Here is a 21,187-nt window from a genome sequence, read left to right as displayed (position 1 = left end):
ATATTTGGGGCACCTGGGTGGCTCAGTGGGTTGGGCCCTCTGCCTTCGGCTCAGGTCATGGTCCCAGGGTCCTGGGATCGAGCCCCGCATCCGGCTCTCTGCTTGGTGGGGAGCCTGCTTCCTCCTCTCTCTCTCTGCCTGCCTCTCTTCCTACTTGTGATCTGTCAAATAAATAAAAATCTTAAAAAAAAAAAAAAAGGGACGCCTGGGTGGCTCAGTTGGTTGAGTAGCTGCCTTCGGCTCAGGTCATGATCCCAGTGTCCTGGGATCGAGTCCCGCATCGGGCTCCTTGCTCGTCGGGGAGCCTGCTTCTCCCTCTGCCTCTGCCTGCCATTCTGTCTGCCTGTGCTCGCTCTCTCTTCCTCTCTCTCTCTGACAAATAAATAAATAAAATCTTTAAAAAAAAAAAAAAAGAGAGCTGTGATGTTTTCAGTTCTGCCTCTCTTTGGTTTCATTTTTGAATCGATAGGGAGCTTTCTAGAAGAAGGAAGAGCTGTGTAGATTCTAAAAGATGTATGTGTCCATGGGGCACAATGGTACTGTGAAATTTATTTTGACTTTCGCATATTTTCAGTAATTGGCCATTTTAAGCATAACTATCTAAAAACCTCTTTAAAAACATCTTGAGTGGGCACCTGGGTGGCTCAGTGGGTTAAGCCGCTGCCTTCGGCTCAGGTCATGATCTCAGGGTCCTGGGATCGAGTCCCGCATCGGGCTCTCTGCTCAGCAGGGAGCCTGCTTCCCTCTCTGTCTCTCTCTCTCTCTGCCTGCCTCTCTGTCTACTTGTGATCTCTCTCTGTCAAATAAATAAATAAAATCTTTAAAAAAAAAATAAAATAAAATAAAAACATCTTGAGTAATAGGATAAAAATAAACATTTTTTTTAAAAATCCCTTTTTTTATTGGCTGGGGTACTTGTAAGGTCTACACAAGCCCTTCTGTGTACTCTCTGGATCGAGTAGTTGCCGGATTTCGAACACGAAGTCAGATGCTGCTGGGTCACATAGAAGAACAAGATGAAGTCCTCCACTGCCAATTTTCTGACAACAGTGATGATGAAGAATCTGAAGGCCAAGAGAAATCTGAAATTAGGTAGGTTTAAAAAATCGACTAATTTAATAAACGTATGATGCAATCAATATAGGTGTAGGTCTTTTTTCCATTAACATGTAACATTACCACTTAATGTAAGAGTAGGTAGTTTTTGCTAAATGTGTTGTCTGCTAATGTGTTATGAGACCAGTGTTTGAACACAAGTTATCCGTCTTAAAATTGAAAAATAATTTTGCATGTAGGGCTTTTATAGTTGTTGGATTTTAATTTTCAGAGAGAGTATTTTTGGATTTTTGGATTTTGCTGCCACAGTGGCAACAAACACAATACATTTTCCACTGAGTTCAGCTTGGGGGAGTTAGCCTTTTGTTTTGAGGAATATTAGTAAAATTCCGTTTATATAATTAATAATTTTTTAATATTACTGTCAGTTTTGGGGAAACCAGTTTGAGGGCAGATGAGAAGACACTAACAGACAAGTTACCTTTGATCCTGATCTTTTTTTTTTTTTTAGATGTAGAAGTCGCTCATGGCTTCAAAAGCCAGGCTCTGTTTGTCCTCTTGTTGAATCGAATGACATTCAGGCTCAAACACAAAAGTCAAGTTTGGGGAATGAAGGTACACAGACTTTCTCAAGTCATTTAGATTTAATGTTTACAACACTTCTCTTTTTCTTTAGTCATTAATATAAGAAGTATCTAGGAGTTCTCGATGGGAACTTGGTAAGTGTGCCTTCCTGGTTGGTGGAACTTCCTTCATGTTCTCTGTTCTATCTCTAATTTTTCACTCTGTACTGCTTAATAAAAAAATTTTTCCCAAAAATCAATTCCGGCTAGAGTTATAGGCTAAATGTCTTAGGATGGGGAACTTGTATCCAAACTTGAGTTGATATTTGCATTGTACTCTGGACTACTTTAAAATACAGTTTAAGTAATTTACTAGGGCGCCTGGGTGGCTCAGTGGGTTAAGTGTCTGCCTTCGGCTCAGGTCATGATCCCAGGGTCCTGGGATCAGCCCACGTTGGGCTCCCTGCTTGGTGGGGAGTCTGCATCTCCCTCTGCCCCACCCCCTGCTTGTTCTCTCTCTCTCAAATAAATAAAATCTTAAAAAAGAGAGAAAGTAATGTACTAGTTGTCTACTGCTTCAGTGGTGCACCTGCCTACCAGTAGTGATGCATGCAACATTAGAGCCAAACTAGTCTGCTGAATGCTCAGAATGTTCTAGTATACAACTGATGAGCATCAAAACGTTTGTGTTGCCAAAACTTATTGTGATTTTTAACTCATTTCTCTTGGCCTGTGAGTGGTCAAAACACGAAAAGAAAGAGCATAGGGAATATCAATTATATAATAGATAAGTCCTACACTATGAAAATAGAGTCTCTTAACTTTGAGAGCTTATGTATGTAATATTAACAAAAATGATTATATCACAAACATTTTAAAATGTATAAATAGTATAGATAGTGCTACAGATGTTTAAATAGTGCCTACTCAAGTAGCCATCCTTGACCAGTTCGGTACTGGTTTACAATCAGGTAAGAAATTTATTCCAGAATTTAAGTCAGTGCACTAGCTTCTTAACTGAGGAAGTCTTGCTGTGAAAAAAAAAAAAAGAAAGAAAGAAAGAAAGAAAGAAAAGAAATTAGCTGAATTAAAACAATGACATAGTTGACTTTCATTCCAGTAGCCACAGTGCTGGACTACGCTTTGAGTAGTCTGGTGTAGACCACTTTCTCCGATTACAATAAAAGTAGAAGTTAATAAAAGTAAGAAGTTAATGGGAAAAATTTTCAACCCTCTACCCACCCCGGAGATCTTATACCTGTTTTTTTTTTTTTTTTTAAGACTTTATTTATTTATTTGACAGAGATCACAAGTAGGCAGAGAGGCAAGCAGAGAGAGAGGGGGAAGCAGGCTCCTTGCTGAGCAGAGAGCCCAATGCAGGGCTCGATCCCAGGACCCTGAGATCATGACCTAAGCCGAAGGCAGAGGCTTAACCTAACACTGAGACACTCAGGTGCCCACCTTTTTTTTTTTTTTTTTTTTTAAGATTTTATTTATTTATGTGAGAGAGAGAATGAGAGAGAGTGAGAACATGAGAGGGGAGAAGGTCAGAGGGAGAAGCAGACTCCCTGCTGAGCAGGGACCCCAATGCAGAACTCGATCCTGTGACTCCAGGATCATGACCTGAGCCGAAGGCAGTCACTTAACTGAGCCACCCAGGTGCCTTGATCTTATACCTTTTTAAAAAAATAACTCAGATTAAAAAAACTCATAAATCATGTATCTAAGGGCAATGAATTACTATGTATCATAACCCACAGGATATGACTGAAGCTCACCATAAGCTAGAATATTAAAGTCCCAATTGCCATGTGTTTTTTCCCTTTTCTTTCCCTTGCTGTTTGTCTCTTTCTAAGCTACCTCTAGATTGTTTCTCTGTTTGCTTCTCTTATTTAACTCCACTGCTATTGAGCAGTTTATGAGCTTGTAGTTTTCTCAGTTTTGCTTCTTTTTCTTTAAAGATTTAAAGATTGAATGTCTTCAGGAGAGTCAAGATATGAATTTGCAAAAATTAAGGAATTCAGAACTCATACTTACTGAAGCTAAACAAAAGATGAGAGAACTTACAATTAACATCAAGATGAAGGAAGATCTAATTAAAGAATTAATAAAAACAGGTAATACTGTCCTGTGAACAAGCTTATATGAGAAAGAAAATCTTCTAAAATTGCTTCTGATGTTGTAACACTTATTTTAGTTTTGTTTTTTTTTTTTAAAGATTTTATTTATTTGACAGATCACAAGTAGGCAGAGAGGCAGGCAGAGAGAAAGGAAGGGAAGCAGGGTCCCCGCTGAGCAGAGAGCCCGATGTGGGGCTCGATCCCAGGACCCTGGGATCATGACCTGAGCCGAAGGCAGCGGCTTTAACCCACTGAGCCACCCAGGCGCCCCTTATTTTAGTTTTTTACCTTGAGCTCTGTCCACTGTAGCTTGGAACTTGGCATAACAAGGTATGTTTCATAGCCAATAGGTGGACGTTAGTTCTCAGAAGAACATTGTTACACTGGGATTTCAACTATGAATGGTTCTACCACTGGGAACTCTGTGTTGTGCTGAAACTCTAGGGGTACTTAATGTTTTTTGCCACTTTTTAAGAAACATTATACTAGGTATCTAGGAATATGTCAGCTATTTTTCTAACTCACTTTAATATTAAATTACTAGTCCTTATTCTTTTGGATAGTTTGTTTTCAACATTATTAATTAACGTTTCAAATGTAGATCATTTTAATTTCTCTGAAGATGTAAGGATTTAAGCTTGAGAGCTATTCCCTTAGTGAGCTGAGCTTTTAGCTCTTCCCCTTAGTTTCAGATTCTGCCTGGTTGGGTGTATGTACCGCATCCTCTCCTCACCCTTTAGCTACATCATTAGGCTGGTCTTGAAAATCATGGTCTCATGACCTGGTCTCAGTCTTTTGGGGTTTTTGCCCCTAATAGACTCAAAGGGTGAGCTTTGACTACTTTGGAATTCAGTAAGGAATTGAAAGGATAATAAACCACAGCATTTCTTTTTTCAGCTTCAGTGAAACATGGGTCACATTTAAGGGAACTGAACTTACCTTTTTTTCCTTTAAGCCCGAGGCTATAATCATGCTCAGATTATATGAATGATGGTGGCTCCCAGCTCCTCTGCCAGCAAGGGGCAATCTGCCTTCCCACTTCCTTCCGCTTTCTGGCAAGCTTATTTTTTGGCTGGCTGGCCTCTTTTCTCACCATCCTCTCCCTAACCACTGTCCCAACGCATTTCCCTTCCTCAGTCCTAGTGACGAATGTGCTCTGTGTGCATCATTCTAGCTCCTGGTGTCCCAGATGTTTGACTGAGCTTGACCACGATCCTCCTTCACAGGCAGGATCAATGCCAGTAAATCTCTCTCAGGAGCGTCGAGGAACTGATTTAGGAGTGTAAATAGCTTCTCTACCAGGGTGCAGCCTGTGGAAGTTAAGGCTACGTGCCCTTTTGGAACAAACGATTTTGTTTTCGATAGGTGAGGCCGCTGTGGGATCTCTCCCTAAACAAGCACACTTTTGTAGCCCCAGGGTACTCATCCTGGTTGCCTTAAGGTAGAGGATACTTGAACTTGTACAGAGAGGTCCTCTTCTTACTCGTTCGAACCAAGGGCAGTTTGGAGCTTTCCTTAGAGATGGTGACTCGCAAAAGGGTCACCGTGTGCTTGTTTTCCAGAGCCTCCTCAACTGAAGTCTTCCCCCAAAGAGCAGTGATTTCAGCCAACAATAAGTGACGACCACCCTGTATTTCATCATTTCTCATCATTTCTTTTACATTTTCATATCTTTGAAATCAGTATGCACCTTACCCTGTGTGGCATCTGGGCATTTTGTCATGTACCTGGTGTAAATGGCACTCTCCCTTTCTTCTTCGTGACTCACAAAGTACTGGTGTGTTGATCAATATAGGGGGTCTTAAATTCATTCAAATATAGTAGCCATGTGTATTTTAAAGATAGATATAACCAGAGAGTTCTAGAGCCAGAAGACAACTCACAGTGCATTGAGTTCCATCATTGCTTTTTATTAAAAAATGGAGATTTTTCAGTACAGCAGTAGAACACACTTCCCCTGGGGATAATTCATTCCACGAGCTTTGGACTCTTTTCCATTGCCACGAGTTTGCTAGTTTAGTTCAGGAATAAGTTTGCTGTTCAGAACAAATCAAAACCAAGCTTTTAGGGTCAGTAGCTGAGTTTAGGATGAAAAGAGATACAGAAATATCTGTATTCTGTTTTTCTCTATGCTCCAAATACTAGAAAATGATTGAAAAAATTCTTCTTTGACAAGTTCAACTGAATGGAAAAAGAGGGGGTCCACTCTAGAATGAAAGATTTGTAAGAGACAAAATGAGATGTATTCTAGGGCTTTTTTGGATGGTGATTACAATAAACCAATTGTAAAAGACATTTTGAGACAATTGGGCAAGTCTAAATAGGGTTAGGTAGGGATTAATGTTGTGAGGTATGACAGAATTTTTGGCTATGTCCATATTTGGAATAGATGTTTATTGAAGTATGTGTAGGTTGCCATGACAGGACATCTGATTGTTTTATAGTTCTTCAGCAAATTAAGGGAAGACAGACATAGATGAAGCCAACTATGGCAAAATCTTGTGAACTCTCGAATCTCAGTGATGGGGGTTTATCAGATTATTTTTTTACTTTTGCTATGTTGGGAATTTTTCATATTAGAGAAAACAAGATTACAGGTACTGGGAAGCCAAAGTGTAGTAAGCAAAAAGCCAAAGAATCACCCCAAGTATTTTTCTTACCTGGAGTCTGATGCCAGCAAAGCTAATACCCCAAATTCAGAAAATCAGAAACACACAAAGATGAGCCTGTGAGAGGCTGGACTGGCACCAGGTGTGAACAGTCAGTAAGCAACTGATTACTAAGAGCCCAGGTGGCAAGTTGTATTTGATGGGGATGAGTGAGGACAGCTGGGCTCATGCTGCTGGGTCTTAAAGAGCTACACGCCCAACCAGATTTTGCAGAATAGAGCATTTTTGAGGTTTTGATATTTTACTTCGTTTATTTTTTTAAACGTAATTTATAATTGTTGTTACTATTATTACTGTGGTGAAGGTAACGATGCCAAGTCGGTAAGCAAACAGTATTCTCTGAAAGTAACAAAACTTGAACACGAAGCAGAACGGGCGAAGGTGGAATTAACTGAAACAGAGAAGCAGCTGCAAGAGCTAGAAAACAAAGATCTTTCTGATGTTGCTTTGAAGGTAAAATTACAGAAGGAGTTCCGTAAAAAGATGGATGCCGCAAAGCTAAGAGTCCAGGTAATTTTCAAAATGTAATTGTGTGCAAACTTACTTAAGGCTTACTGCTTTCGTAGCTGGTTAGGAAAGAAGTAGGATTCGGTTTTCACCAGCAAGAGAAATGGGATGGCAGCTCTTCTTTCCTGGTATGCTGGCAAGTTTGCCTCCTTTCAATCTGGGTCCTATATTCTTCATTCGAGAAGTATATTAAAGTTTTTATCAAAAACCAATGGTGAGAAAAAGATAACCACAGAACTGTGTTCTTTTCTGAGGGATGAAAGATCGATGGTTTAATCATACACAGAGAACATCTGGTAGGCATAGGGCACCTAGTGCACACACTCAGCAAATGCTATTATTTCAGACTGTTTTCTGAAACTGTCACTGATTGCTTTAGGAAAGGTTCGGAACTGACATCTCATTCTTGATTTCCCAGTGCTGGATTTAGCTATGACCTCAGAAATAGCTACCATAAAAAAAAGTCATTCTATGAGAAACACTCCATTACAGGGAGATTTTTGTGTATAATGAAGCCATTTTCAGATGGTTTGGGGGATGATCAGAGTGCTTTGTCAGTCCGATTCTAATGAATTTGCTAGAATGCTATCTCCATTTTTTTCATTCATGATCTATTACTTTCCTGTTGTTTCCACTGTGGGGAGAGTGGAATTGTAGTTCACCTGTTCAGAACATGATCAGTTTATTTTTGGAACTGTGCCACAATTATTTTCTCTCAGCAAGGTCAGTGTCCACTGCACATGAGCAGACCAAACACCAAGTTCCACCTCAAACATCTGGCCCTCCCCCCCAGATTTTTTTTTTACCTAAGTAGCCTGTCAACACAGAGCTAGCATAGTAGGACTTAATATATGAACTGCTTAGAGAAGAACACGGTAGTGGTATGTGTCGCCTCTCCTACTTTCCTTCATAATACTTATTTCAGGAATATGTGTTTTCATTTAGCACTTCACCTCAGAGAGACTTGGCATCTGTTCTTTTTCACTTTTCAGTCCTTAAAATTGGGACTACAGTGTCTAACAAAGTGCTCATGTTAACAGAACATTAGTAGAACAAAACAATTAAGATATTTCCTCTGTGTTTATTATGAAATTTTACTTATAGTTTCATAGTTTTCAAACTTTAGTTCTGATTATAATTTTTATTCTCAGTATTAATCAAAATGATTGTTTTTCTAAGGAGTTTTTTTTTTTTAAGATTTTATTTATTTATTTGACAGACAGAGATCACAAGTAGGCAGAGAGGCAGGCAGAGAGAGAGAGAGGGGAGGAAGCAGGCTCCCTGCAGAGCAGAGAGCCTGATGTGGGGCTCCATCCCAGGACCCTGGGATCATGATCTGAGCCGAAGGCAGAGGCTTTAACCCACTGAGCCACCCAGGCGCCCCTCTAAGTGTTGATCATATATACACACACCTATGGTTTAAGCCTTGTTTGTGGATTTAGCAAAGATTTTTCCCCCAAGTTTTTATTTAAATTCAAGTTAGTTAACATATAGAATTGTATTGCTTTCAGGAGTAGAATTTTGTGATTCATCACTTACAGCACCCAGGGCTTACATGACGAGTGCCCTCCTTAATACCCAACACCCATTTAGCCCTTCCCCTCCACCCCCCACCTCTCCATCCACCCTTCGTTTGTTCGCTCTAGTTAAGAGTCTCTTCCGGTTTGCCTCTCTCTCTCTCCTTATTTTATTTTTCCTTCCCTTCCCGTATGATCATCTGTTTTGTTTCTTAAATTCAACATATGAGTGAAACCCTATGGTATTTGTCTTTTTCTGATTTATTTCGCTTAATATAATACCCTCTAGTTTCATCCACATTGTTGCAAATGGGAAGATTGCATTCTTTTTTCATGGCTGAGTCATATTTTGTTTTATATACATATATCTCTCACATCTTCATTATCCATTCATCAGTTGATGGACAGTTAGGCTCTTTCCAGAGTTTGGCTCTTGTTGATTATGCTGCTATAAACATCAGGGTGCATGTGCCCCTTGAATCTGTATTTTTGTAGCCTTTAGGTAAATACCTAGTAGTGCAGGTATTTACACTGCACTAATTACAAAATTACACTAATTACAAAATTAGAACTAGGGTAGTTCTAATTTTAACTTTTTGAGGAACCTCCATACTGTTTTCAAGAGTGACTATACAAGCTTTCATTCCCACCAACAGTAAGAGGGTTCCCCTTTCTCCGTATCCCTGCCACATCTGTTTCCTGTGTTAATTTTAGCCATTCTGACAGGTGTGAGGTGGTACCTCATCATGGTTTTGATTTGTATTTCCCTGATGCCAAGTGATGTTGAGTGGTTTTGTGTTTTGTTTTTTTTTTTTTTTTGGATAGCTAATTTTTTTTTTTATAAACATATAATGTATTTTTAGCCCCAGGGGTACAGGTCTATGAATCACCAGGTTTACACACTTCACAGCATTGAGTGTCTTTTCATGTGTTTTTTAGCCATCTGGATGTCTTTCTTGGGAAAATGTTTGTTCATGTCTTCTACCCATTTCTTGATTGAATTATTTATTTTTGGGGTGTTGAGTTTGGTAAGTTCTGTATAGATTTGTTCTGTTAGAAAGGATACTAAGTTCTGTTAGAAAGGATACTAACCCTTTATCAGATACGTCATTTGCAAATATCTTCTCCCATTCTGTTGGCTGTCTTTTGGTTTTGTCGACTGTTTCTTTTGCTGTGCAGAAGTTTTTTATCTTGATGAAGTCCCAGTAGTTCATTTTTGCTTTTGTTTCTCTTGCCTCTGATGATGTATCTAGGAAGAAGTTGCTCTGGCTGAGGTCAAAGAAGTTGCTGCTTGTGTTCTCCTCTAGGATTATCATGGTTCCCTGTCTCACATTTAGGTCTTTCACCCATTTTGAATTTATTTTTGTGTATGGTAGAAGAAAGTGGTCCAGTTTCATTCTTCTGCATATGTTGTTGTCTAGTTTTCCCAACACCATTTGTTGAAGGGACTCTCTTTTTGTCATTGAGTATTCTTTCCTGCTTTGTCAAAGATTAATTGACCATACAGTTGTGGGTCCATCTCTGGGCTCTCTATTCTGTTCCATTGATCTCTGTGTCTGTTTTTGTGCCAGTACCATACTGTCTTGATGATGACAGCTTTGTAACAGAGCTTGAAGCCCGGAATCGTGATACTTCCTGCTTTGCTTTTCTTTTTCCACATTGCTTTGGCTATTTAGGGTCTTTTCTGGTTCCATACAAATTTTAGGACTGTTTGTTCTAGCTGTGTGAAAAATGCTGGTGGTATTTTGATAGGAATTGTATTGAATGTGTAGATTGCTTTGGGTAGTATAGACATTTGAGCAATATTTGCTCTTCTCATCCACGAGCATGGAATGTTTTTCCACTTGTTTGTGTCTTCTTCAATTTCATAAGTATTGTATAGGTTTCTGAAGGAAAACTTTCCTTTCTTTTACCTCTTTGGTTAGGTTTATTCCTAGGTATCTAATGCTTTTTGGTGGAATTGTAAATTGAATCAATTCCTTGATTTCTCTTTCTGCTTCATTATTGGTGTGTAGAAATGCAACAGATTTCTATATGTTGATTTTATATCCTGCAGCTTTGCTGAATTCACGTTTCGGTTCTAGCAATTTTTTGGTAGAGTCTTTTGAGTTTTCTACATAGAATATCATGTCATCTGGAAGAGCGAAAGTTTGACTTCTTCCTTGCCAATCTGAATGCCCTTTATTTCTTTTTGTTGTCTGCTGAGGCTAGGACTTCTAGTACTATGTTGAACAGCACTGGTGAGAGTGGACATCTCTCTCGTGTTCCTGACCTCAGGGGGAAAGCTCTAAGTTTTTCCCCATTGAGGAGGATATTAGCTGCGGGACTTTTGGGTATGGCCTTCATGTTGTTGAGGTATGTTCCTTCTATGCCTACTTTCTTGAGGGTTTTTATCAAGAAAAGGTGCTATGCTTTGTCACATGTTTTTTCTGCATCTATTGAGAGGATTGTGTGGTTCTTATCCTTTTATTAATGTGGTGTATCACACTGATTGATTGATTTGCAGATATTGAACCGCCCCTGGAGCCCAGGAATAAATTCCACTTGATCGTGCTGAATAATTCTTTTAATGTATTGTTGTATACAATTTGCTAGTATCTTGTTGAGAATTTTTGCACCCATGTTCATGAGGCATGTTGATCTGTAATTCTTTCGAGTGAGATCTCTGTCTGGTTTTGGGATCAAGATAATGCTGGCCTCACAGAATGAGTTTGGAAATTTTCCTTCCATTTCAATCTTTTGGGACAGTTTCAGGAGAATAGGTATTAATTCTTCTTTAAATGTTTGGTAGAATTCCCCTGGGAAGCCCTCTGGTCCTGGACTCGTTTGTTGGGAGATTTTTCATTCCTGATTCAAATTCTTTGCTGGTTATGGGTCTGTTCAAGTTTTCTATTTCTACCTGTTTCAGTTTTGATAATTTATACATTTCTAGGAATTTATCTATTTCTTCCATATTGCCCAATTTTTTGGCATATAAGTGTTCATAATATTCTCTTTTAACTGTTTATGTTTCTGCAGTCTTGGTTGTGATCTCTCCTTTCATTTGTGATTTTATTTATTTGGGTCCTTTCTCTTTTCCTTTTGATAAGTCTGGCTAGGGGTTTATCAACTTTGTTAATTCTTTCAAAATACCAGCTCCAAGTTTCTTTCTTTCTTTCTTTTTTTTTTTTAAAGATTTTATTTTTATTTATTTGACAGACAGAGATCACGAGTAGGCAGAGAGGCAGACAGAGAGGAGGAAGCAGGCTCCCCGCTGAGCAGAGAGCCTGATGTGGGGCTCGATCCCAGCACCCTGGAATCATGACCTGAGCCGAAGGCAGAGGCTTTAACCCGCTGAGCCACCCAGGTGCCTCCAGCAACAAGTTTCTTTGATCTATTTTTTTTTTTAATTTCCGTATCATTTATGTCTGCTCTTATCTTTATTATTTCCCTGCTTCTGGTGGTTTTAGGCTTTATTTGCTCTTCTCTTCCTAGATCCTTTAGGTGTAAGTTTAGGTTGTATATTTGAGAATTTTCTTGCTTTGAGGAAGACCTGAATTAGCAAAAGTTATTTTTTATATGTTCTATATTTAACACAGCGACAATGATTGAATTAAAAGATTAAATAAAAGCTTTTTATTAGGGTTTGAGAATTATCATGGTCTTTTGTTTACTATGTTTCTTGTTGCATATCCTTTTCTGCTAAGGGGATTGATAAGGAAAGGAAAGAAGACACAGAACATAATTAAGCTCAAAAGAAACATTCCACACAGCATGGGACTGACAGGATTCCCGTATAGTTTTAGAAATGGCTGTGCCTTTGACCTATTCGTGCACACCCAGCGGGGATGTGGATGGTGGCAGGGCTGGGGAGGAGGATGGTAGTTACCAGTTAAGCATCTACATACTAGATGTTTCATATATATTATTTAATCATTATTTAACCCTTTAGAGAGTATTTTTACTGTGTTTTACAAAGGAGAAAACTAAGGTTTGGAAAGGTAAAGTAACTCATTCAGAGTCACATAATTGAAGTGACAATAACAGTTTTCAGTACTCTGACATCTCATGCCATTTTACAATATTGAAATACTAGCGTTTTTATTGGTACAATGAAGTTTTTTTAAGTTTTGAAAACTTAAATTCTTTTATTTAAAAAATCTAAAATCTGTATTCTTTATGTCTACATATAGAGAGTTATGTAGTGTGTTAATGCTTTAAAGCTGCCAGTAAGGTGCACTTTTGAGCATGTGCAGAATCAGTGCAAAAGACAATGGCAACCTATCTCACTCTTAAAGAAGATTATCACTACTTCTACTGGTATTTCCAGTATTATGTGGAAAGACACTAAAATGCCAGTATTAGCATTTTTACTCCAGTATTGCAGTTACTATCAAAAGTAAGTTGCAAAGCCAGTGTCCAAATCTAGGGATGCGAAACTACAGAGTCCTATGGCCTCCAGGCTAGTGGTGCTCAAAGTCACCAGCAGATCATTCGTTATCCATCTATGACGAGAGAAAGGCACATGGGGGCACAGCTCCCTGTATCAAAAAGGTCTTGATGCAAACAGTGTCAGCTGAACCCAACAGTATGCAAGTTGACAACAATCTGTGGCCCGTACTGGTCCGGCTCTAAGCGACAAAGCCTCTGTGAATGCCTAGTTTAATGAAAACAAAAGGTGTTTTTGCCAACAATTTATTGCGAAGATAAGGGAAATAACTGTAGTCTGCATAATTTACAAATGACTTCACTCTTTTTATGTCATATGAGAGGTACTTTGTGCAATGCTAAAGCACATAGTACATGTTTAAAATATATGTTTAAGGATTAAATTGGACACTGATATTTTCTATTAGTAGTATAAACTCTTTGCAAACATTCACACATATTTTATGCTACTCATCAATAATTTTAGCAAGATGAGGAGAAGCTTTAAGAGAGTTAAAATGGTAATTGTAACGGTTAGTCACTGTAAGGCAAATGGTATCAGTTCTGATTATCTTAACTCAGGGATTAATTATTTAGGCGATAGCTGGATAAAAAAGAGGAGCCCAGTGGACTACTTTGCAATCACATGGAACAAATTTCTGTGAAAAGATCTCTAAGATGAATAGAGAAAAAGTGAGGTGAAAAATAGCCTATTTAGAATATATATGAAGTTATTTGCATGCATATTAATTATTCCTGGAAGAATAATTAAGAAATTGGTAATTTGGTGTTGGGAAACAGAACAGTAGATTTGAGGTCTGAGATAAGTCTTTTATAATAGAAGTACAGTTTTATATTTTAATTTTTATAATTTTTATAAACAATAAAAAAGCAAAGATACCAGTTTTGTTCTGTTTGGCTGATAAGTATCAGGGAGGCTCATCATTCATGAAATCTGGTGAAGATTACAATGGTGGCCCAATTGTCAAAGTAGACCTATAGGAAACAATTAGGAGCCTGTCAGAAATAATGAAAATCTAGGCAAAATGCTTACCTTTGCCATAGAATGAAAAGTTTAAGTTTACTGGAGGTTTGTTAGAGATGCAATTTTTCATTTTGAAATATTCCATATGATCCGCAGGTCTTACAGAAGAAGCAACAAAACAGTAAGAAATTGGCATCACTGTCGATCCAAAATGAGAAACGTGCTACTGAACTAGAACAGAATGTAGATCACATGAAATATCAAAAGGTACAGCTGCAAAAAAGACTTCGAGAAGAAAATGAAAAAAGGAAGCAACTGGATGCAGATATCAAGCGGGATCAACAAAAAATCAAAGTAATACTGTCATACTTTCCTGCTAAGCCTAATAGGAAGTGTTAAATGGCTCAGGGCTGACGAAGCCAAGGTCTCCATTTACTTGGCTTCTGAGGGATCTCACCTTGACCTGACCTCAGCTGCTGTCCTCATTCACTTAAAACTTTGTTCATCTACATAGTAAAACTTATTTATTGAATTCTGAGTACTGTCTTGAAGGCTTTGACTTCATAAAAGAAGGTACAGTGATGACGGTTTCTTAACAAGGACCTTTACTTGAGACTATCTAAAACATATAAAGCTGACTTTCGAAAAAAATATCTAACATTTGGTAGGATTTCCCATTTCCAAAATGTTTCAACATGCACTGTCCATGTGACAGCGTGGGGAAAAGCACGAGGTAAAAATGGTACCATTTCATTCCTAATGAGCAGAAGAATGATCAGACCTCTCTGCCCAGCAATTCTATAGAATGGATTAGTCTGGGGAGGAACTAAGGCCATCTGCCTGGGCTCTGGTGCCAGACTACCATGGGTTCAGATCCCAGCCTCCTCAGGTCTTTTACTGAGAAAATCACTTACCCTCTCTGAGTCTGTTTATTCTCCTCGAAAATGGCCTTCATCATGCCTACCTCACAGAGCTCTTTTGAAAAGAGGAGGACAATAATGGTCATGACAACAGCAATAACAAACACTTACCTGGCACTAGGTACTAGGCTCTTTTCTATTGAAATGTTAAGCTGAACTGAAGCCTTGGGACATAATTGATTTCAAGATTTTTAACTTTGGAATATAATCTATTTTTAGACCTTAAAAAAAACAACACAGAATTTAGTGATGCAACAAAGGTTAAATAACATTTAAGCCTAGTTACTGATTCTTTTTTTTAACAGCTGTATTGAGATATCCTTCCTATGCCATACAATTCACTCATGTAAAATATACAGTTCAGTGGGTTTGAGCATATTACATTATTTTTGTAAATTTTGGTAAAATATAAAATTTTCCATTTTAATCAAGTTTAAATGTACAGTTCCATGACATTGATTACATTCATAGTGTTGTACAACTGAGATCACTAGCTATCTTCAAAACTTTTTCATCACTCAAAACAGACACTCTGTATGTGCTATGGTGAGTGCTGTGAAATGTGTAAACCTGGCGATTCACAGACCTGTACCCCTGGGGATAAAAATATATTATATGTTTATAAAAAAAAAAAAAACACTCTGTAACCATTAACCAGTAATTTCCCATTTTCCCCTTCCCCTCCAGCCCCTGGTAACTTCTCATCTAATTCTGTCTCTCCGAATTTGCCTATTCTAGCTATTTCATAAAAATGGAATCTTAAAATATTTGTCCTGTGTCTGGCTTCTATCACTTCGTATAACATTTTCAGGGTTCATCCATGTTAGCATGTATCAGAATTTCATTATTTTTTGTGGCCAAGTAATACTCCATTGTGTGTCTAGGTCACATTTGTTCCATCCATTCATCTGTTGGTAGACACACGGGTTGCTTCCATCTTTTGGTTACTATAAGTAATATTGTGGTAAAAATTGACCTACAGGTTAACTATTGAAGTCCTAGGAGTGGAATTGCTGGGTCATATAATTCTGTGTTTCATTTTTTCAGGAATCACCAACTGTTTTTGTTGGAGAACAGAACCATTTTACATTCCCACCAACAACGTATGAGGGTTTTAATTTCTCTATATTTTTGCCAACACACATTATTTTCTTTCTATTACAGTCATCCAAGCATGTGTGAAGTGGTATCTCATTGTGGTTCTGATTTGTATTTCCCTAATAACTAATGATGTTGAGCATCATTATAGGCCATTTGAATATCTTCTATGGAGAAATGTCTTTCAAGTTCTTTGTCTGCTTTTCAAATGGATTATCTTTTTAATTAAGTCATAGGTGTTGTTTATGTACTCCAGACATTAAACTCTCACTTACTTGATGACTTCCAAATATTTTTCGCTTTTCTGTAGGTTTTCTTTAAACTTTTTTTTTTTTTAGGGGGAGTTATGGGCAGAAGGAGAGGGAGAGAGAATCTATTTTTTTTAATGATTTATTTATTTTAGAAAGAGTGAGCATTTGAGTGAGGGGGTGCAGAGGAGAGGGAGAGAGAAAATCTTCAAGCACACTCTCGGATCAGTGTAGCACCTGACGTGGGGCTCAATCTCACAACCCTGATATCATGACCTGAGCCGAAATCAAGAGTTAGACACTTAACCAACTGAGCCGCCCCGGTGCCCCAAGAGAATCTTAAGCAGGTTCCACTCCCAGTGTGGAACCTGACAGAGGGCTCGATCTCACAACCATGAAATCATGATCTGAGCCAAAATCAAGAGTCAGATGCTTAATCAACTTAGTCACCCAGGTGTCCCTGTAAAGTTTCTTGATAATATTCTTTGATGGAGCAAGATTGTTATGATTTATCTATTTTTTCTTTGGTTGTCTGTGCTTTTGGCGTCTTTTAAAGATTCGCTGCCAAATGTGAAGTCACAAAGATTTACCCCTTTGTTTTCTTCTAAGAGTTTTATGGTTTTAGCTCATGTTTAGGTTGTTGATTGATTTTGAGGTCAAACTTCATTCTTTCACATGTGGAAATCTAGTTGTGCCAGTGCCATCTGTTAAGATTATTCTTTCCTCATAGAATGGACTTGGTACTCTTGTCAAAGATCAGTTGGCTGTAGCCTTATGGATTTATATCTAAACTCAGTTCTGTTCCATTTGTCTGTATGTCTGTCCTTATGCTAGCACCGCACTGTTTTGATTATTGGCTTTACAATTAGTTTTGAAATGGAAATAAGCCCTTCAACTTTGTTGTTGTTCTTTTTCAAGATGGTTTTGATCATTTGAGACCCCTTGCAATTCCGTATGAATTAAAGGATCAGCCTTTCCATTTCTGCAAAAAAGGCCATTGGAATTTTGATATGGATTGCATTGAATCCGCAGAGTTCTTAGGGTGTATTGCATCATGACAATATTAGGTCTTCCTACTCATGATCATGGGCTGCCTTTTATTTAGGTCTTCTTTAATCTCTTTCAGCAATCTTTTATAATTTTCAGTGCACAGTCTTTTACCTCCTTGCTTAAATTTATTTCCAGATATTTAATTTTTTAGATGTTATTATAAATATAATTATTATCTTAATTTTCTTGAGCTATTCATTCTTAATAATGTAATAGTTATTATAGCAGTAGTTAACATTTATCTTCAGTCAGTACTATTCTAAGCACTTATGTGCTTTGTATCTCATTTAATTCCTTTTTTTCCTCCGGTATTTTCAAATTTTTTTCCTCCTAGATTCTTTCTTAACATCTTAGATTTTTTTTTTTTTTTAAGATTTTTATTTGAGAGACAGAAATCACAAGTAGGCAGAGAGGCAGGCAGAGAGAGGAGGAAGCAGGCCCCCGCTGAGCTAGAGAGCCCGATGCGGGGCTCAATCCCAGGACCCTGAGATCATGACCTGAGCTGAAGGCAGAGGCTTTAACCCACTGAGCCACCCAGGTGCCCCACATCTTAGATTTTTCTCATCTTAAAATTATCCTCTTTAGGGGCACCCGAGTGGCTCAGTGGATTAAGCCTCTGCCTTTGGCTCAGGTCATGATTGCAGGGTCCTGGGATTGAGCCCCGCATCTGGCTCCCTGCTCAGCGGGGAGCCTCCTTCTCCCTCTCTCTCTGCCTGCCTCTCTGCCTACCTGTGATCTCTTTCTCTCTCCGTCAAATAAATAAATAAAAATTTAAAAAAAATAAAAAATAAATAAAATTATCCTCTTTAAACCTAATACTTTTCTCTTTCTTCTCCCCTTAATGACCAAACTTGTTGATTATAAAGTTGACTGGACCTGTTTCTGTTTCTTGTGCTTCCATTCATTTTCTTATCCTCTGCAGTCTGGCATCTGGCTCCTGGCTCTACCATCCACTCCAAAGCTCTGGAGAAATTCACTAGTGCTCTCTCTGTCACTAAAGTCCTTATAAAACCTCAGCTGTATCCAACATAGTTCACCACTCCCAACATCTTGAAATATTTCCCCCTTGTCCTTCCCCTTGGTTTTTTCTCTGTCTTTGCTAACTCATCCTACACTATCAGCCCTTCACATAAAAGAATTCCTCAGAGCTCTAGCTTTATGCCTCTTCTGTATTCTGTCTTAGGTACTTCATCTTTTTCCATGGCTACAGTTCAACTCTGACAACTTCCAAATTTAATCTTTAATCCCAGATTTGCCTTTGAGCTCTGGATTCCTGTATCCGGCCACTGACCTCTTCATGAGGTTGTCTTATATATGAATTCATGATCTTCCTTATGTATCGCCCCACAATTCCCCCTCCCTGTTCCCTCAGGGAAGAATATGTAGTTTTCCATGTGCTTTTCCAGACATTTCGATCCATTCAGATAGGTAAACTAACTGTCATCCTTGACTCTGTCTTCTTCATTATGGCCCATGAACCACTAAGGCCTGTAGATGCTGTTTCTGAATATCTTGGATCTGTTAGTTTCTTGTAACTACTGCCAACAACCTAGTCTCTGTGTTATGGTCGTTCCTCCAGTGTGAGGATTAGGCCTGCCTGTCAGTCACATGATCTTTGAGTCTCAGCTTCTCTCTCCTAGACCATGGTTTAAACTAACAAAACACAGCAGTCTCTAAATCTCAAAATAAGAGGTTTTTTTTTTTTTTCTTTTCCCTAAGCAGCGCATAGTGCATAGTGTGCTGAAATGCAAATCTGCCTGTAACTTAAACTTTTTACATTTTTATCTAGGGCAGTTTCGCTTCTTTTAGCCATATTTCTCATTCTAGGGAAATGACCCTATTTAAAGGTAGAACGAGTATCCAGGAAAAGGAACAGTCTGCCCCAAAGATATACTGAAGCTTCCACTACTTCACGCAAAAATAGAAAACCTGCTCACAGTCCTCTGTCGGGAGCTAACTTTGCTCAGAGGCCTCTGTTTAGAGCTAACTTTCTAGCATTGCCGTTTGTCCGTTCTCCATTTGACTAAACCGCTTCCAGAGAATACGAGGATTTCCGCACAGGTTCTCCTTAGAGCAGCAGTTCTTACCAGAAGTCTGTGGAGGAACAGTAAAGAAGAGGCACGGGAACCCCTGAAACTGTGGGCCATCGTGTGACCTTGAGCTTTTTACTTCTCTAAGTACCAGTTTCCCCATCTGCACCACGGAGTTTTCGATAGTCTCTGTCTCGTAAGATGACTGTGAGGATCAAGTGGCATAATTAAGTAGCTGTGAGAAGCCTAGCGTCATAACCAGTGCACAGCTACTTTAGTATTACAACAGGGATTATATTATAAGATAAAGGCAGTAATATCCAGAGCAACATGTAGCAGAGAGGGTAGGACCTACTGCAGTTACTTTTAAAGCATTGGTGGAGGGAGACGCATAGCAGACAGTTTGCTCCCAGTGCCTATAAGGTGTCTTTATTTCTACATCTTGGAGTTGTTGTGACTGTGACTGTGACTGGAGCTAAGTTATAACTATGGACCAGAGCCTGGGCAGCGTGAAAAAACGAAAGGGTCAATATAATGGGGTCAAATTCACTTGTAATACAGTGCAGATGAACAGACGAAGTAGAAGTGTGTTATTTAGTCAATAGAAGCCCTCTGTTCTTTATTCTACCTGCACCCCTCTTGTTCTGCCCAGCCCTTATCATGATAATTGCTGGAAATACAGGAACTAACCACATGTCAACCTGTTCAGACTTTGTTCTGGTAATTTAGCCATTTTCTTTAAATAATTCCCAGCTCTCCTGAATGAGAATATTCAGTTTCTTAGTCTCTCCCATCGTCCACCTTGTGCCTCTCTCCCTGAAGAGAGTGCAGTTTATGTGGTGGTTGGTTGTACAGCTTTCACTGCATCGCGTCGCGTGGAAGGGAAGGGAATTTCAACCAATTGAATTTCAGTTGGTCCCTGGGTGTGACTGTGACTGCTGTCCCTTGTCTGCCTTTCTTTGCCCTGATGATGAAGCCCAGAGCTGGTGTAACATGTAGTCCGGTCTCGCTTTCAGTTTAGAGCACGGAGGCGCTTCGGCTTCATTTCATCTAATGACGTTGTAAGTCCCTGTGGAGGCGACTGGGTCTTCTGTCTAGCTTCCTAGCCCAGTGGCCTGTCCTAATCTTCAGTGTTGGGGTCAGGGCCCCATGACAACTGACTCCCATTGGCTTTCAGGTTCCATGTCACTTGAGGCCATGGAATCTATCATCAGTCTGTCTTTGCTGACTCTATTTCCCACTCCGTCAGCGAGCCTGGGCAGGCCCACGTGCGTGTGGGACCTCTGCGCTGCGGTCTGCCTTCTCTCCCTCTGCCCTCAGTGATACCTTATTCTCCCCCTTTCGGGGCCAAAACGCAGGAGGCCAGGGACACACATCTTTCTTACCACCTCTTTTCTCCTTTCTGTCCTTCCCAAGGCTGGAAAATGGTAGAGTTTCCTTCTACTTTCTTTATATTGGTACTTCTGAAATTATCTGTGGAGAAGGTGCAGTTTTCCTGTTGTTATTAGTTTGCCACAGCCCAGTACTTTTGTAAAACATGAACTGGTTGAAAAATGAAATAAAGAATTAAAATACAATAAAAGTCCATCTTCTTGTGATTATAGCTATTAATATTCAACAGACATAAAATTACTCTCTTCCATTGTTTTAAAGGTTTCTAAACACTTTCAATTTCTATACTTACCCATCAGGGACCAGTAAGAGATAGTAATGTGGACCGACCCACTTTGGTTCCTGGCCTCCTTCCTTGTTCCTGCTAAGCGTTAGTGGTGGGCAGTAGCATCTTCTCTAAACCCCGGGAGAGCATCCAGGGCTTATTAAGATGTGGATGGAAACGGAAGAAATTTAGAAAATACTCTTCATAGGACCATGATCTATCTTGGAAGGCTGTTCTCATGCTGCAAAATCCTGTTTCTGAATGCCGGAAATGGAATACTTCTTTTCATATTTCTACTGTCATAAATTCTAATATCCCTATGGCAGATGGGTACCTTGGGTAGCCCAACTTAAGGACATG

At 39.1% G+C, this 21,187-nt stretch overlaps 1 protein-coding gene and 1 long non-coding RNA gene across 2 annotated transcripts in view; one reads left to right on the top strand and one right to left on the bottom strand.

Annotated features, from left to right (window-relative positions):
* The window catches only part of KIF27 (kinesin family member 27), a 99,661-nt gene that overhangs the window by 50,009 nt on the left and 28,465 nt on the right, over positions 1 to 21,187 (top strand). Inside the window, exons 7-11 of the mRNA XM_047699673.1 lie at positions 923 to 1,092; positions 1,568 to 1,671; positions 3,581 to 3,736; positions 6,713 to 6,918; positions 13,981 to 14,178. Coding sequence (XP_047555629.1) covers positions 923 to 1,092; positions 1,568 to 1,671; positions 3,581 to 3,736; positions 6,713 to 6,918; positions 13,981 to 14,178 — 834 coding nt within the window. The remainder of the gene's footprint in view (positions 1 to 922; positions 1,093 to 1,567; positions 1,672 to 3,580; positions 3,737 to 6,712; positions 6,919 to 13,980; positions 14,179 to 21,187) is intronic.
* Positions 996 to 20,979, bottom strand: LOC125083332 (uncharacterized). Its single transcript, XR_007122238.1, has 4 exons — positions 20,855 to 20,979; positions 14,856 to 14,965; positions 13,741 to 13,835; positions 996 to 1,082 (listed from the first exon to the last, which is right to left on the bottom strand). It is a non-coding gene; the product is annotated as an uncharacterized LOC125083332 (long non-coding RNA).

This window comes from Lutra lutra, chromosome 13 (genome assembly GCF_902655055.1).
Source record: "Lutra lutra chromosome 13, mLutLut1.2, whole genome shotgun sequence".
Taxonomy (NCBI): domain Eukaryota; kingdom Metazoa; phylum Chordata; class Mammalia; order Carnivora; family Mustelidae; genus Lutra; species Lutra lutra.
Note: the sequence above shows the minus strand (reverse complement) of the source record. Positions and strands in the feature narration are given on the sequence as shown.